Here is an 18,737-nt window from a genome sequence, read left to right on the forward strand (position 1 = left end):
ACTCATAGACAGGGCAGCACAATTCCACAATGTGGACATGCATAGTGACCCTGTGGAGGAAGACTTCCTTTTTGACACATTCACTACTGTAGAAAAAAGTGTCAAAACACTTCCCATGCTAAAGGGAGTTCTAAAACACGCACCAGACATATTTAAGGATACAGCCAGGGCACGGGTGATCAATCCCAGGATAGAAAAAAATATAGGCCGGCTCCTACAGACCCTACTTACATCAAGGGCCAGTTGTCACTAGACTTATTGGTGGTTGCCATCGCACGAAAAAGAGCCAACTCTCAGACGACAGGGGAAGCACCTCCCCCTGACAAAGAGTCAAAAATTCTAGAGGCATCAGGCAAAATGGTAGTTGCACAAGCCTCCAACTCGTGGAGGATTGCTAATACACAAGCCCTACTGGCTCGTTAAGACAGGGCACACTATGATCAGCTCGAAAGCCTTATGCAACACCTGCTCGAGCCTTTCAAAGCACAAGCCAATGATCTCATCCAAGAGGGAAAGTTCATATCAAACGCCTCCATTAAATGTGCGCTTGACGCTGCAGACACCGCAGCTAGGTCAATTAATACTAGTGTCTTGCAACGCAGACATGCATGGCTGCGTATTTCTGGTTTTAAGAATGAGGTGCAGTCCACCATTCTTAACCAACCTGTCAATCAAGATTTTCTATTTGGCCCTGCTGTCGACACCATTTTAGACAAAATGAAAAAAGACACAAACCGCAAAATCTATGGGTGCATTGCAATTTCTGCAACATAGGGGCTCCTTTCGACGCTCCTCATACATGGCAAACACACGAGGGAATGCTTCACAAACATCTGCCTCATACAAAAGTAACACACAAGGTTCCTTCAACAAGAACACAACCAGGGGAGGTTACAGAGGTAACAGTAATAAGGGAAGAGGGCGTGGAGGCACTAACACCAGGGCCTCCACTGCCACAAAACAGTGACTTCATTACGCTGCCTCCACGCCACTTAACACCGGTCGGAGGCAGACTACAACAGTTCCTACCTGTCTGGCACGCAATTACCACGGACAGGTGGGTGAGAGAAATTATCCAGTCTGGTTATTGCCTAGAACTGACTTCTACGCCACCAAACATACCACCCAAACATTGTCCTATGTCCACAGAACACATCACCCTGCTACAGCAAGAGGTGAAATGCATGCTGGAAAAGGGGGCTATAGAGCAAGTCCCTTTCCACCAACAAGGGACAGGAGTATACTCCCTATACTTCCTTATTCCAAAGAAGGACGGTTCCCTCAGACCAATATTGGACCTCAGACCCCTAAATCAATACATACTATCGGAGCACTTCCATATGATCACACTACAACAAGTGCTCCCGTTCCTACAGCAAGGAAACTTCCTAGCAACACTGGACCTCAAAGATGCGTATTTTCACATACCCATCCATCCAGCCCACAGAAAATACCTCAGGTTCACAATAGAAGGTCAACACTACCAATTCAAGGTTTTGCCCTTCGGGGTTACCACGGCTCCAAGAGTGTTTACAAAATGCTTGGCGACAGTGGCAGCACATCTCAGGATGCAACACGTCCATGTGTACCCTTACCTGGACGATTGGCTAATACAAGCAAAATCGTACCAAGAGTGTGCAGCACACACGTCAAACAATCCAGTTGCTACACAGCCTAGGCTTTTCAATCAACTACACAAAATCGCATTTGCAACCTTCCCACGTACAGCAATACCTGGGAGCCACCATAAACACCTCAGTGGCAAAAGCATATACAACCTCAGCGAGGATAGCCAGTATGCAAACGCTTATTCGCAAATTCCTACCGCAGCACTCTCTCCAAGCTCGAGTCTTTATGCAGCTCATAGGCATGATGGTCTCCTGCATATTCATTGTCCCCCATGCCAGACTTCAAATGCGTCCATTACAATAATGCCTAGCTTGGCAATGGAACCAGGCTCAAGGACAACTAAAGGACCTAGTGTTGGTGGACAGTCGCGCTCACAACTCTCTGCAGTGGTGGAATCCACAAAATCTTTCCAAGGGGCGACTGTTCCAAGAGCCGGTTCCACAACTAGTACTAACAGCGGACGCATCACTGACAGGCTGGGGAGCCCATCTCCTTCAATACACATTACAAGGGCTCTGGACAATCAAGTAGAAAAGGCCAACCAACTAGAGTTGCTAGCGATATTCCTAGCCCTGAAAGCATTTCAGAACTACTTGTACAGCAAGACGGTGTTGATCCGGATGGACAACATGACCGCAATGTACTACATCCAGAAACAGGGAGGAACGCACTCTCCACAGCTGTCCCATCTGGCACAAAGCATATGGAAGTGGGCGATTCCCAAAAACATTTTTCTCCTAGCGGAACACCTTCCAGGGAAGGACAACCAGATTGCCGACCTGCTCAGCAGGCACAGCCAACAACTACACAAATGGGAGATTCACCCCCAGGTTCTCCAACCATTCTTCGAAGAGTGGGGTCACCCAGAGATAGACCTGTTTGCCACAAAAGAAAACTCCAAATGCCAGTACTTTGCCGCCAGGTTCCCACATCCGTTGTCACAGGGCAATGCGATATGGATGAACTGGTCAGGCAGATTTGCGTAAGCTTTTCCCCCAGCACCGCTGATCCCGCTGGTGGCACGCAAACTGCGGCAACACTCAATCACGCTAATCCTAGTTGCTCCCACATGGGCAAGACAACTGTGGTACACAACGTTCCTAGAACTTTCAGTAGTTCCTCGTCAAAGACTGTGCCTTGCACCCCATCTTCTAACTCAGAACCATGGAGAAATCAGACATCCAGATCCCAATCAGATGAACCTAGCGATCTGGCTCCTGAGGTCTTAGAATTTGGATACCTTAACTTGCCCCCAGACTGCATGAACATCATTAGGGAGGCAAGACAGCCAACCACACGAGCGTGCCATGCAGCTAAATGGAAGAGATTTGTTATCTACTGAAATCAACCCGTTAGACGCTTCCATACAAAACATTATATGTTAATTGCTGCATCTACAAAGATGTAACTTAGCATATTCTTCTATACGACTACACCTCGCTGCTATAGCAGCATACCTTCAAAACAGACAACACCTTTCACAGTTTAGAGTACCAGCAATCAAAGCATTCATGGAGGGTTTGAAAAGGGTTATCCATCTAAGACACCCCCTTCCCCAGTCTGGAATCTAAATATAGTGCTTACCAGACTTATGGGACCTCCTTTCGAACCTCTACACTCCTGCGAACTAAAATTCTTAACGTGGAAGGTCGCGTTCTTAGTTGCAATTACCTCACTCAGGGTTGCCTGCGTTGGTGCTAGGCACCAAAGTGTGTGGTAGCAGAAAGGACAGGAATGCACTGTATCTTTTTAATACATTCCATTACTGTACTTTTGAAGTGGTATAGGGCAGCACAGCAAAAATACTTGCGGAGCTGCCCTACACCATTTCATTATAAATGAGGCCCGTAGATTTTAGTAATATCCAGACCCTATGGATGCAACAGAACTGTCCCTTCAAAAAATTCTCAGAGATAGTTAAGCATATGTAAATAAAACAAAAATTAAAGCAAGCACTTGACAGCTCAGTTAACTCTGTGCACTACCACTCAAAAAGCTTCAAGTGATTTAATCAAGTAACTGCAACAGCACTCTCCAGTCCTGAAAAAATCAAAGCCATGCAGACAGCTTAAAACACATTGCTGCTGGTCTGAAAGAAATTAAAATGTGCACAATGAGTTAAATCTGAAAAATCTTTACATTTGCAGATTAACTTGTTGTGCACATTTGCATTTCTTTCGGGCCAGCAACACACTTGTAGAAAGGCATCTTTAGCAGTCTGCCTGTCTTCAATTTCCCAGCACTGGAGTCTGGAGAGTCCCTAAAATACAACATTCCAGGGAAAGCATTTTAAGTACCGGAATTACCCCCTGGGACGTTTTCTATTAGGAAATGAAGAGCGCGACCCCTTTCCCATGCCTCCACGGCCCTCCTGGGGGTCGCGCGCCCCACAGATTGAAGACTGCTGCCTTACACCTTCATCTCCTTCTATCAGTTCCTGTGTTCCTTCTTCTCTCCCTCTAATCGTCTCGTTCCCTCTCCTTCCAATTGTAAATAAAACAAGCGATGAGAATGCAAAAAGTCTCGCCATTGATTAAGTTAAAACCATTTGCTTTGCTAATGGTATTGTATAGCAAAGCAAATGGCTTTAACTGAATGAAAGGCGAGAACTATTGCATTTTTAATGCTTGTTTGGCTATTTGGGGTAGTTTGCGCTTAGGGCTCCATAACTTTTTTTCCGTATAAGTTATCCATGTCAGAGTTGCATCATTTTTCTTTTTATTTTTTTTTACAACATCCTGGGGATTCTAAAGGTACACAAGGTTTGTGGGGGAGGGGACCCAGAAAATAGGCAAATATCGCTAGATTTTGAGTTTTTTATTTTTAGATAAACAAAGTGCTCCGGATAAGTGTCCTTTTTGTTCCCTAAAAATGGCGTCAACAAATGGTTTGCTGTGCTGAAGTAGCCATCTTCCCAGCTTTCAGGAATATGCAGAGCTAAGTTTTACCACAGTTTCGTAATTTTTCAAAAAAGAAAGACCATTTTTCCTATTTTTGTGCTCTAAACCTACTTCCAGTTTGTGGCAGAAACCAGTGTGAAAACCATGGGTCATCCAGGAAAGCTGTAGATTTCTTAAAAGTAGATAACATTCTGAATTCAGCAAGGGGTTATATGTATAGATCCCCCAGTGTTTTCCCAAAGAAATCAACTGTTGAAATAAAGAAATCTGAAAATGAATAGGTAATTTTAACCAGAAGCCCTTGCAGACTTCCAACTTTGGATAAAAAACAAACGCACACATTTTCCTCATTTCTGTGATGGAAAGTTTGTGAATCTGCAGAGATCCACATATTTCCTACCACTCTGAATTCCCACTTGTCCCCTTATAAGAACGGTATCCAATGAAACAAAAGATCATACAGAACTAAGTTGCTAGATAAGTAATTGGGGAAGCTGCTGTTTTTCATATCGTACTATGGCAACACCCTTGCAAATCTGTGTACCACAGACCTTTTTGAAAACTACACAAATAGGGGATCCCAAAGTGGTGTCTTGCGTGCCTCCCACAAGGTTTTCTTACCCACAATGTTCTGCAAACCTCAAACTTTGCCTGAGAGCACACAGTTTCCCTGCATTTTTGTTCATCCACAAAACTCTTGCCACCCAGTATTGCACCACTTGTGACTATAAAATGATTGGCCACTTGTGTGGCCGGGTTAGTACCCGCAACAGGAAAGGATCAAACTAAGCACAATGGCAGCCTTGCAAGTGGACTCCCATTGACCCCGGTTTGAAGAATTTCTTCTAAAGGTTTCTTGTTTAAGGTGCCGCGCCCCCCTTTCCTTGTTACTAATGGATGGATCCCTACTTTGGGATCTCTCTATTATGTTGATCCTCAAGGAAGGCTCCACTAGGCAGAGGTAGCATTGGAAAGGGGAGATTCTCCCCTTTCATACGATACCTCTCTCAAAGGAATCTGTGGTCCGGATTGAGAGATGCCCCGAGCACTGATTCAGTGAAAGTAAAATGAGCCTATCTGCTCGTTTTTTACTTTCACTTTCCTGTAACAATGTCAGCGCGCCCTGTGCGCTAATAGCCATTGCAGGTACAAGTAAAAACTGCCTCTTTCTGAGCAACCTGATGTAAAAAAAAGAATAAAGAACTCTCTCTGGTGCAGAGCATCCGAGGGGCATTTAATACCTCCTCAGTATTGGCCGGTGGCAGACAGATGCACTGGGAAGTTAGGGCGACCATTGGCTGCTGACTGATGGCCACACTTATAGGGTTGAGAGGTAAGGCTTGGCCAATTATAAGAGGGGGGCTTGTGAGAGGGGAGAGTTAATTAACAGGGTATAAAGGTAGATCTGACAGGAGAGCTCTGTTGCAATCTTTCCAGACACCGTATCAGTGAAGTTGTTCACAAATTTCACATAAAGAAGGTTTTTAAGTTCATTTTCAGACATTTTGTAGAAGAGTGGCCAATTTTTCTGAGCTTTGCACTTGTGGTTGTAATATCAGTAGAGTTGATTACTGGAGCAAGAATAGATTTTACTTTCTTGTCAAAGAAATGAACAGAATCATGGCTTTTTACTTTGAGTTTTTCAAAGGTGATGGTAGTTGAAGACCTGTTGGATGATTTTGTGAATTCAAAGAGGGCATTTGAGAGGTTGTTAGTTGACGAACAAGGATTTGTGTATGTGGATTTTGCCATGAAAATGTTTTGTGTAGTTATTTCTGGCCATCCTGAGATAAGATAGGCTGGAAGCTGAGGGTGATTGCCTTGTTCCGTTCTCTATACTTCTGGGAGATTTTCTTCCCTTACAAAAAATCTCAGAGAACCACAGAGCTGCGGTCTCTGTCTAAGAGGTACTAAGTAGTCTGACAAGACTCTCATGCAGTGATTGTAGTTCGTTGTTGAGGGTTGACATCTTAGTTTGGGTCAGAAGAGGGAAGGATGTTCAATGCCAAGGAGGTCGATGTTAATACTTCTAGAATCCTAACCAAGAGTGGACTCCAAGTCACTCCCACTGTTTAACTTTTCTATACTCCATTACATACATACTATCATCAGAACCTATGTCATCTGTTTGCTGACCATATCAGAGTCCATAATTGTGCAGCTCTGACTGCGAGACTACAAAAATATATGGCCAAGCACTGCCCCTTTGAAAAATGCCGTTGTGAAATAGACTTTGAAAGCTACTCAATTGCCTCTGAAAGTAATCAAAGGTCAGATTCAACAGTTTTACCATCTACAAGTCCTGTTGGAACAGATGAGCTGTTTACCTCAACACCTGGCTCCACACTACACTCCAGCCCTAGACACTGTTCGGCAGAACTTTAGCCACCAACAAATGTTTAAATGACAGAGCCATGGATGCAGGTGTCTGGCTCTTGAGAGCCTTATAATTTAGAACACCTTGCATTCCAGTTAAAGAGTGAAACCAAGCAATAGGAAAGACAGAGCTCCTTTAGACTGACATTCCTTTGAACTCTTCCAATGAGCAGATCGCAGCAGATGAGTGCTGGCTAGGGGTATCTCACTTTGCATTTGGTTGGACTCTAGCTATCATGTCATCACAATTTTGACTCTCTACATTTATTTTCAGTGCACTGTAGTGATCACAAGGTGACATATAAACCCTTTAACAACATCCTAAATAAATGAATGGCCTCCTTCCATTAGTTTTTGTGCATTTCTATATCTGATGGACTAATTTTAAAGCAATTCTGAGCTATTTAAATCTAAATGTAAATAAACTCTAGAGGTGCTTGTATTTTCACTGATCTCCGTAAGTCCCCTAGATCTGAAATGTGTGCTGATGACTAAATGCTGCTTTCTTCAATTGACTCATTCCCTTTCCTTGCATGTAGGGTCTACAGTGACATGTAGCAATCTTATCTATCTGCTGCTGTTTGGCTGGTGGCTCTCTCTGGTCTACATTCTAGTTGCTGGAGTGATGTTCTTCTCTCTTTTGGGTGTTCCTTATGGTAAGTTGAAATAAGGCCTTAAGACTGTTTTCGAACTGTATATTCTTTAGGCAATGTTGAAATATTTCAATCTTTAATTAGTTGCATTTCTGAAGTGACACAACCACACTAATAAGAAAAGAATTGGATAACTATTTGTTCAAGGCATATGAGCTGTAGATCATATGCTGTGCATAGATCGCCATCTAGTGTTGGGTCCGGATGTTTGCACTTTGGTTTTTCTTTGAAGAAGTCTTTCCAGACACGATGTAGGTGACAACGCCTTTCGGTGATAGTGCGCATGGACATCGACTCCATTGTTAGATAGCTTTTTACCGCCATCGGGTTCGGATGTGAATTGTTGCGCTCCGGTTCGGCACCGTTGTCCGGGTCCCCTTCGACGTGCAATCCACTACCCTTGACGATATTGTTTATTGATCGCGTTTCCCATTCTCCACGTATCGTTTACACTCAAACCTTTGATCGGAACATTTGTGGAAGGCCGTTGGGCCTACCCGCACCAGGATCGGTAGCAGTCGAAGGAACGGACTCCATTCAAGTGCTCTCCAGGGTGTCGCGCTAAGTTTCCGCACACCGACTTGCACGAAGTGTGCAACCTCTGCCTATCCCTGTAACACGACGAGAAGGACTGTGATGTGTCGGTCGTTTCGAGCTCGACGTCACAAAATGTACCAGCAAAGTGGCTCTGCGCCGAATCTCATCGGAGATTAGTCCGAACACGAAGAATCGCAAGCGCAGAAAGCGGAAATGGAGGATGAACACATCTGTGTCTGATGCCGACTCCGATGCCGAAGACCTCACTCCCAGACAGTGGATCGTGAGTAAAGAGACTTCCTTTCCCTACCATCTCCTCTATGAAAAGGCTCTGGTCCCTCCTCTGCCTTCGGGCCAAGGTGGGCACCGAGAAAAGGTTTTGAGTGCCCCACCTTCCAGTTCGCGTTGAAACATAAACAGCCTTCCGGCTCGGGCTCTACCCGTCCCCACGCCGGCACCGACCCGAAACCTTCGGCGTGAAATCAAAGCCCCTTCAGGTTTCCTTGCCACTGGTGCATAAGGCTAAATCTTTGGAGCCGAAAACTTTGGAATCAAACTTCGGCATCGAAAATCTCCGGATCGAAAAGTACGGAATCGAAAACTTCTGGCTCCAAAACTTCAGAACCGAAAACTCTGGCTCAAAAACTTCAGAACCGAAAACTTTTGACACCAAAACCGATCTCTAAAGAGACTACTCAAACAAAAGAGTCTCAGACCGATATTCCACCTTCGGATCTGAAACAGAAGGAGATTGCGATTCATCCAGAAACTGGATATTTATTCATACCAAACTTTCTGAAGAGGAAAATGGCCTTACAAGAAGACTACCACATTCTTTTAAACAGGAAAAATGTGGGTTCTGACCCTTCTCCACCATACGTTCTACAACCTTCTTCAACCATTGATCCAAATTTTCTCTTCACACCAACACATTCCCCTCCACCAACATCACCTGACCCACAGGATACAGGGGATGGGGATATAGATGACTGCATACCACAGGATACTGACCCATGGGATGATTATAATACTGACCCTCAGCCAGATAATGACCCCGACCTATATCCATCCAGACCTTCTCCTCCAGATGATAATATTGGATATATTGAGCTCCTTAACAGAGCTGCACAATATCATGGAGTAGAGCTTCATAAAGAGACTTTAGAGGAGGATTGTTTGTTTGAGACACTAAGTTCATCTCAAAGGGCTACTCCAACATTACCAATGTTAAAGGGTATGCTGAAGCATACTGAGGACATATTTAAAGACCCTGTAAGAGCTAGAATCATCAGTCTCAGGGTAGAGAAAAAGTACAAATCTGCACCTAATGACCATATATATATATATATATATATATATATATATATATATATATATATATATATATATATATATATATATATATATATCCACCAAAGCACATCCATCTGCAGCGTGAAAACCGGCCACACCAGCATGTTTTGCAAATCTTTATTTCCAGGCAAGAAGGCATTAGCTCAAGCAGAACAGCATTACGCGTTTCGAAGATAGACACCTCTTAGTCATATGCAAAGTCATGGGGGTGGGATCGTTAGGTATTTCAATTGTAACTCCAACATTGAAAAAGGACTCATGTCCATTTAATTAAAGAGGTAGTCTTTTTCGGCTTTTTCAAAAAAATGCTCAATCGTTAAGGTAGGAGTACCCGTTTCATTCTTTTATTATGCTTAATGCAAGAAGTCTCATTAAGTGTCTTTTGGTTCACCTTAACAGTAATTAGTTTCAAAGTCACACCATTTTCGGACTACAAGGTCCACAATGCCTCTTTCTGGAACCCAGCTTCAATTTCACTTCAATGTAGATATTGGCAAATTGTCCCAAATGTCACTCTCAATATATATATATGGATTACAAACCCACAGAATTTAAACCGTTTCATTTTGGTTTTTTTCTTCTTTTGGGCACACATTGCGGTAATTCCGCCGAGCACAGTGGATCTCTTTCCACCGATCCTTCCCCCGAGCAACATCCCTGGGGACCCGCAACACAGGACTCTGGGACATGTAGTTTCCTTTAACATTTGAGGACTCTGCACAGGTGTGCTTCACGTTTGAGGGGGCGGTGCGAACTCGCTACCACGAGTTCTGAAAAGGCGGCGCTCACCAGCAGAGTGAATCCCATCTTTGGAGGTTTGTGGCGCTGACGACGGCCAAACATCGGCTAGAAATGCATCCGCCATCACTTTTCATTAAAAAGCCTCCAACAGTTCCCCTGGGTCTCTGCTCGTTCTTTCGGGAGGAGTTTGTGGCAAGTAAACCGTGCATCGGCCAGAGGTGCACTTCAGAGACCCCTGCCTCGTTTGGGCGAGAACAACACTGGCACCTATTGTGGCATTCCCTTGCTACAATCAACCTTTTTCAAGAGCACCTTGAAACAGTTCAAGCCCGCTTTGGAACCCGGGGAAGGGAGTTGGTGGTGATGAGGTCATCCGACCTTGCTTTGGGCTGCCTGCACTGTCAGCGTAGCCCCTGCCGCATGCATTCCCTGGAACCTGAAGCTGTGGTGGTACGGGGAGCCAAGGAGGACTTTTAATGGATTACAAACCCACAGAATTTAAACCGTTTCATTTTGGTTTTTTTCTTCTTTTGGGCACACATTGCGGTAATTCCGCCGAGCACAGTGGATCTCTTTCCACCGATCCTTCCCCCGAGCAACATCCCTGGGGACCCGCAACACAGGACTCTGGGACATGTAGTTTCCTTTAACATTTGAGGACTCTGCACAGGTGTGCTTCACGTTTGAGGGGGCGGTGCGAACTCGCTACCACGAGTTCTGAAAAGGCGGCGCTCACCAGCAGAGTGAATCCCATCTTTGGAGGTTTGTGGCGCTGACGACGGCCAAACATCGGCTAGAAATGCATCCGCCATCACTTTTCATTAAAAAGCCTCCAACAGTTCCCCTGGGTCTCTGCTCGTTCTTTCGGGAGGAGTTTGTGGCATATATATATATATATATATATCAATCAAAGGCCGGTTACCCTTGGACTCTTTGGTAGTTTCCAACGCTCGTAAAAGAGCAAAGTCGCAAACAGGTGAGGACCCTCCTCCGAGTCCAATTTAATTGACGCTTCGGGCAAAAGAGTAGCGTCGCAAGCGGCTAATCATTGGCGCATTGCCAATGCTCGAGCACTATTAGCAAGGTATGATAGAGTTCATTATGATTAACTCGAAAAACTCATTGAATTTCTTCCTAATGAGCATAAGTCAAGAGCTACTGCCCTTATTCAAGAGGGTAAATTAATAACTAATATTTCTATCAGGTGTGCTCTAGATCAGGCAGACACAGCAGCTCGGGTAGTAAACACTAGTTTACTGCTCTGTAGACATGCTTGATTAAGAATTTCAGGGTTCAAGCCTGAGGTGTAAGCCTCTATTCTTAATCAACCCTTTGACAAAGAACACCTCTTTGGTCCAGCTGTCGATAAATCACTAGAACAGATGAAAAGGGTACGGAAGTTGCTACGTCCATGGGGGCCTTCCAATCACCTTCCAACAGAGGTTCTTTTCGTCGCTCATTTTACAGGGGGCAGCTCCAAAAATGTGTCTACAGACAATCCCTTATCTTACAAGGTCAACAACCAGTCACCCTCTTAAAGAGGTTATTTGAGAGGTGGATATATAGAGGAAATAACGGCAAGGAAAGAGGCAGAGGTAACTTAACACGCACTTCCCCTGCAAACACCAAACAATGACTTCCTTTCCATACCCCCCTCCCCCCGAACATTCCACTCCTGTCGGGGGACGTCTCTCCCAATTTCTACCCATTTGGAATACAATTACATCAGACAAATGGGTTCTACAAATTATCCAATCTGGTTATTGCCTGGAGCTTACAAGCACTCAACCGAACATTCCTCCAAGGGCACACCTCATGTCACGAGAACATCTCACCCTTTTAAAGGAAGAGGTTCTCTTTGTTGCAGAAAGGTGCAATAGAACCAGTCCCTTTACCATAACAGGGAACAGGGGTTTACCCCCCTCTACTTTCCAATTCCCAAAAAGGACGTCTCTCTCTGGCCTATATTAGACCTCCGTCAACTAAATGTATACATTCATTCTGACCACTTTCATATGGCAATACTCCTACAGGTGCTTCCCCACCTTCAGCAAGGTGACTTTCTCTCCAGTCTGGATCTAAAGGACGCTTACTTGCACATTCCAATTCACCCTGCACACCGCAAATACCTCAGGTTTGTGGTAGCAGGCCAGCACAATCAATTCAAAGTCCTCCCATTCGGAGTAACAACCGCACCCAGGGTTTTCACAAAATTCTTGGCAGTAGTCACAGCCCATCTAAGAAGACAACGTATTCACGTCTTTTCATACTTGGGTGAGCTGGCCATTATGAACCAGTCGTCTAACAGCTGTCTACGCCACACACAAAAACCTGTGCAATTGCGCCACAAGCTAGGATTCACAGTAAATCTGTTCAAATCCCTTCTCCAACCGTCCATGTCTCTAGCATATCTATGAGCATACAAAAGGCTCTAACATAACCAGCTCCAGTCAGAGTTGGGAATATACAAACCCTGATGTCTCAATGCCAGCCTCAACAGTCCGTACCAGCTCGAGTGTTCATGCAATTACTGGGAATTATGGCATCTTGCATTTTTATAGTCCCCTACGCAAGACTTCAAATGCGTCCCCTACAGGAATTATTAGCACATCAGTGGAACCAAGCTCACGGTCCGTTATCAGATCTAGTGTTGGCGGCCGTACCCATCACTCTCTGCAGTGGTGAAACACAAAACCTTTTAAAAGGGCGGCACTTCAGCGATCTGGTTCCACAGATAGTACTGACAGCAGACGCATCACTGACAGGTTGGGGAGCGCATCTCCAAACCCCCACAATCCAGGGTCTTTGGAGCTTGCAACAGAAACCGCTTCATATAAATCACCTGGAGCTGCTAGTGATTTTTCTAGCGCTGAAAGCATTTCAAGTTCAGTTAGTATGCAAGACTGTCTTAATTTGTACAGAAAACATGACAGCCATGTACTACATACAAAAACAGGGGGGGCACACTCTCTCCAGCTGTCACAGCTAGTACAGACTATCTGGAAATGGGCCATACGTCACAAAATATCTCCTAGCTGAACACCTTCCAGGAGTAGACAATCAGATGGCAGATCTGCTCAGTCGTCAGACACTGCAAATCCACGAATGGGAACTACACCTTCAAGTTCTCCCCCCATTCTCTCAAATGTGGGGCTTTCCACACATAGAACTGTTCGGAACACACCTAAACGCAAAAGGCCCAAACTTCGCGTCCAGGTATCCAAAGGCAATGTACTATGGATGAATTGGTCAGCGGTATTTGTTTACGCTTTTGCGCGTCTCCCACTCATTCCATTAGTGGTTCGGAAACTCAAACAAGCGTCCCTGACACTAATCCTAGTTGTTCCCACATGAGAACGTCAACCTTGGTTCACAACCCTATTGGAACTCTCAGTAGTTCCTCACCATACTCTTATAAAAGCGCCCTGTCCAAGTATGAAAATCTTATTTCCTCAGAAAAAACTACTTATTTTACTACTCAAATTAATTTGGCAGACAACTCTGCAAAAAAACTGTTTCAGGTGGTCAACCATCTCTCTAATCCCCCTAACCCTCCTCCCGACACTTCTCAAGCCCTCTGCAATTCTCTGGCAGACTTCTTCTTGAACAAAGTTACTTCCATCTCTTCTGCCTTCCTTCACGAGCCTTCTTCAACACAAAATACTTCTAGGTACGCCTGTACCAACACCTCTTCTTCTTTTCTTATGTTTAATCAGGTTTCTGAGGAACATATTTCTCATCTAATCTCTACTTTTAAATCAGGCTCACCCCTTGACCCATGTCCTCCTTCCATCCTCAACCTCATTCCGGATGCTATCTCTCCCGCTTTAGCCAACATTTGCAATACCATGTTCCTTACAGGTTCCTATCCTTCAGTCTGGAAAAAGGCCATCATCAAGCCACTTTTGAAAAAATCTACCCTGGATCCCGCATCACCTTCCAGCTACAGACCTATCGCCTGTCTCCCTTTTCCAGCCAAAATTTATGAAAATCTTATAAATGGGCAGCTTTCCAAATTCATTGACTCTAACCACCTGCTTGATGATACTCAGTTCGGATTCAGGCATGGGCATGGAACGGAGACGGCCCTTATAAAAGCGGCTGACAAAATTAGAATGACTCTAGATAAGGGCGGTGCAGCAGTTTTGATACTGCTTGACTTGTCCGCGGCCTTTGACACGGTCGATCATGCTACTCTGATCGACCGTGTCTCAGCGATTGGTATTCAACACAAAGCCAAAGATCTTTTTGCATCTTTTCTTGCCAACCGCACTCAAACTGTAAAATTAGGCTCCTTCCTTTCCCCCACTTTTTCCCTTCCTAGTGGAGTGCCGCAGGGCTCCTCGCTAAGTCCGACCTTGTTCAATATTTACGTCTCGGACTTAGCGAGGGTGATCAAGTCTTTTGGCATCAGTCTTACAACCTATTCCGACGACACCCAGCTGGTTCTATCAATACATCATGATGGTCTCTCAGTTGCAGCTAACTTCCAAGAGGGAATCCTTGCCATCAGCTCCTGGATGTCCTCCAATTGTTTAAAATTAAACTCTGGAAAGACGGAGGTAATGACCTTTGGGAAGCTTGAACCTGCCTGGTTCCCCCCCCCCTCTGGTTGCCTAGTGAGATGGGTCCTCCACCCGAACCCGTTACTAAGGTTCGTAACCTTGGAGTCGTGTTTGACGACAGACTGCTGTTCCACCATCATGTCAATGCGGTAGTTTCCACCTCCTTCTTTACTCTAAGGAAAATCAAGAAGCTTCTCCCTTACCTTCAACAGCTGGCAAGACATTGATCAGCACCCTTATTTTTTCCAGAATGGATTACTGCAATGCCCTCCTTAACGCGCAGGAAAAGGTTCTACATAAGCTTCAACTGGTGCAGAATGCCTCAGCTAGATTCTTATTGGGCATACCCAAGTACACCTCTATCACCCCTTTCATTCGACAGCTTCACTTACTTCCTGTCAAAAGCCGTACAAAATTTAAGGCACTATGTATTGCCTACAAGGCTATTAACAATTCCGGCCCGCAGTTTCTTAAACAAGCTTTTCGTCCTCTTGTACCTCTCAGGACACTTCGCTCATCTTCAGCTCATCTGCTTAATGTCTAACGTAATAGGAAAGCTAACTGGGGCGACAGATGTTTCGTGATTTCCACTGCTAGATTATGGAATTCCCTTCCCCTCACCATTAAAACCTCCTCCACCCTCCTCAGCTTCAGGAAGCAATTAAAAACTTGGCTGTTTATACATTAAAGGTATGCAATTGTTATCATCGAATCAGTTAAGCGCCGAGACACCCTCGGGTATTTGCGTGGTATAAAAATTGCAAAAACATAAACAAACCAAAAACGACGTCTTACACCCAATCTTCTCACACAGAGCCATGGAGATATGACATCCAGACCCCAGTCTACTCAGTCTGGCGATCTGGCACCTGAAGACTTAGTTTGGCTACCTTAATCTACCGCCATACTGCATGACTATTATCAAAGAGGAGGAGCCTCGGGATGAGAGGAGGCGTGAGCCCGAGCTCTGTGCCGGCCCGAGTCTATCAACGTGAATTACTGGCGGCCGGGAGCGGGCTGAAACTGGCCTGGTAACTCCACTGATGAAGCAGGGCTGCATTGGACGATTCAAGCACCCACAGGTACGACGGGGACAAGCTCTGCCACGGGAGCTGTCGGAGGTCGAGCACCCTCAGGATGGCACCTCTAAAGTGAAGGACGGCCCTGGAGTGTGCCGCAAGGCCTGAGACCTGCGAGGACCCTGTGGCCATGTTCTGATGGGCCACGGGGGGAAATGGAGAGGCCGTCCGGACCGGCGCTGTGACCTTGGGCGTACAGCTGGCGCACCACTGACAGTAAGGAGTCGAGGCCCGCACCCGGAGATCTGAGGGCGGTGAACTTAGTGGGGCTCAGTTTCGGAAACCCTAACTTTGCCACAGTCTGTTAATGTTTTATTGAATTTGGGACTTAAGTGTGCCGCCGCGAGCAAGCAATGAACTGCCTGTCTATTGTGCCTGAACCTGACATGGCGGCTGTGCTCCGACTGTCAGCCAAACACTGCGTGCGGAGAACGAGTCAAAGGAAAGTGCCCTGGGTATGCTCTCTGACCTCCAGTATGCTGCTTCCCCCACCACCATCCGGCCGTCCATCCCTATGGACATCTCCAACTCTGGGATCCCTCCAGACCCAAGACTACCACCCTTGAGTGCAACATCACCTGAACACCTGGCTGAACGAAGGCAAGAATTTCCTGCTCTGTAAATATGTAATATATAATTGTCCAAGCCTAATCACTGTTATAATGTAATCCTGAGTGAATTCTCAATTTGTGTGTGTGTGTATATAGATAAAGATATAGATATACATATCCCTAACCACTAGTATATGTAGTAGACCTTTGTACTACTACCATACCTATGTGATTTTAGAGTGCATCTGTTTGTATCTCTTCCTTGAGTGACTTTACAACTTGTACATTTGCATTTTTTTCTGTTTGTATATCTTATGTAACTCATGTAATCCAAAGTCCTTATGTAACACAACTGATTCTTTTGTAAAGCCCTCTGACACCTTCGGGTTAGGTTCGCACTATGTAAAATCGCATTAAATAAAATAAAGAGGCTAGATACCCTACCACAAGTCTGTTATGCGGCAAAGGGGAAGTGGTTTGTAATACACTGTAATGACAACCATATCAACCCGCTTGATGCTTCTTTACAAAACATTATATGTTATTTACTACATCTACAATGTTCCAATTTAGTGTACACCTCCATACGCTTTCATCTGACTGCAATAGCTGCATAACTCTAAAATAGGCAACATCTATCTCAGTTTAGAGTACCTGTTATCAAAGCCTTTATGGAGGGTCTCAAGAGTCATTCCCCCGAGACGTCCATCTGCTCTAGTGTGAAATCTCAACATTGTGTCACCCTTTGAGCCATTGCACAAATGTGGATTGCAATTTCTTACATGAAAAGTAGCTTTCCTCGTGGCTTTCACATCACTCAGAGGAGTGGGTGAGCTTCAGGCATTAACTAGTAAAGTGGTTCTTAGGACTAATCCTAAATTCCTTCCTAAAGTCACTTCTGCCTTTTATATCAATCAATCTGTTGAGTTGCCTGTGTTCTTCCCTCAACCAGATTCAGTAGCAGAACGTGACCGACACACATTAGCTGTGAAGTGAGCATTGCTTTATTACATTGAAAGGACAAAACCTTTTCGTAAACACAAATCAACTACTTGTCGCTTTTGCTCCATCACACAAAGGCAATGCCATATCAAATCCGGTACTGCAATGTGGATAGTCAAATGCATTCAAATATGCTATGCAAAATCAAAACAAACTTTGCCAGTTCCCCCTACAGCACACTCCACGCAAACTGGGGGCTTCTATGGCATTCTTAGGAAATATTCCCATAGATGACATGCAAAGTAGCAACATGGTCTACTACTCACACATTCACAAAACACTATTGTGTAGATGTGTTAGCAAGACCACAAGCTAGAGTGGGCCAGGCAGTTTTAGGCACATTATTTGAAACCACTGCAACAGATACCGGTTAGCCACTGTTATGGGAGATAACTGCTCTGTAGGCTCTGTGATCTACAGCTCATATGCCTCGAACAGAAAATGCTACTTACCCAGTATGCATCTGTTCTTGGCATATAGAGCTGTAGAGTCATATGCGCCAACCCGCCGCCCCGGATACCTATATCTGTTGCAGTAACATCTCACTTAGATATATCCATTCATGGACATCTCCTTTTAATACTCTTATTAACTCCATTATCACCCTCTGCGGTAAAACAATCTAACAATGGAGTCTATGCCCATGCGCACTATCACCGAAAGGAGTCGTCACCTACCTCTTGACTGGAAAGACTTCTTCGAAGAAAAACAAAGTGCAAACATCTGGACCCAACACTAGATGGCGATCTATGCACAGCATGACTCTACAGCTCTATATGCCAAGAACAGATGCATACTGGGTAAGTAGCATTTTCCTGGCTTAAAACACCGAAAGAGTCAGTTAAGCCTAAATGAAACCATATTTCCACATGTATCCCCATATATTTTGTATAGAATTTTCCAGTGTCCGGTACGCGGTGATCTATACTTTTGTCCTACTAGTACAATAAAGGTACTGCTTCACTGTGTTCCTAGACTGTACAACTGAAATTCCAAGATAACTAAGGGTTTCTTAAACCTGTGAATCAGGGCCCCACTGCATCTTCAGAAAGCTGTGATGGGATATCAGCTCAACTTCAAGTGTTTTTCCAGACTAATAATGTGTAAGTGGTAGGGTCACAATTCTATTTCGACCTTTCTAGTCGAAGGAACTGTGGGTTGAAATAGAATGTACAGCTGACTGATTGACTCATAGTGCAACCTTTTTCACAGTTTGAAATGCGGCTGTTGATTCCTGCATAAAATGTGTTGTGGAGCTCGTGTCTGGCCTATGACCTTTGCTTGTTAGATTTGGAATGTCAGTAGGAGATGGTGTATCTGAATGGTAGAGGGCAGCGGTGTTAATCACATC

At 44.8% G+C, this 18,737-nt stretch overlaps 1 protein-coding gene across 1 annotated transcript in view; it reads left to right on the forward strand.

Moving 5' to 3' along the window:
- The window catches only part of LOC144819850 (uncharacterized), a 444,078-nt gene that overhangs the window by 230,798 nt on the left and 194,543 nt on the right, over nucleotides 1-18,737 (forward strand). The window contains exon 5 of the mRNA XM_078677585.1: nucleotides 7,445-7,561. Coding sequence (XP_078533711.1) covers nucleotides 7,445-7,561 — 117 coding nt within the window. The remainder of the gene's footprint in view (nucleotides 1-7,444; nucleotides 7,562-18,737) is intronic.

Source organism: Lissotriton helveticus, chromosome 1_1 (genome assembly GCF_964261635.1).
Source record: "Lissotriton helveticus chromosome 1_1, aLisHel1.1, whole genome shotgun sequence".
In the NCBI taxonomy this organism is placed as follows: Eukaryota; Metazoa; Chordata; class Amphibia; order Caudata; family Salamandridae; genus Lissotriton; species Lissotriton helveticus.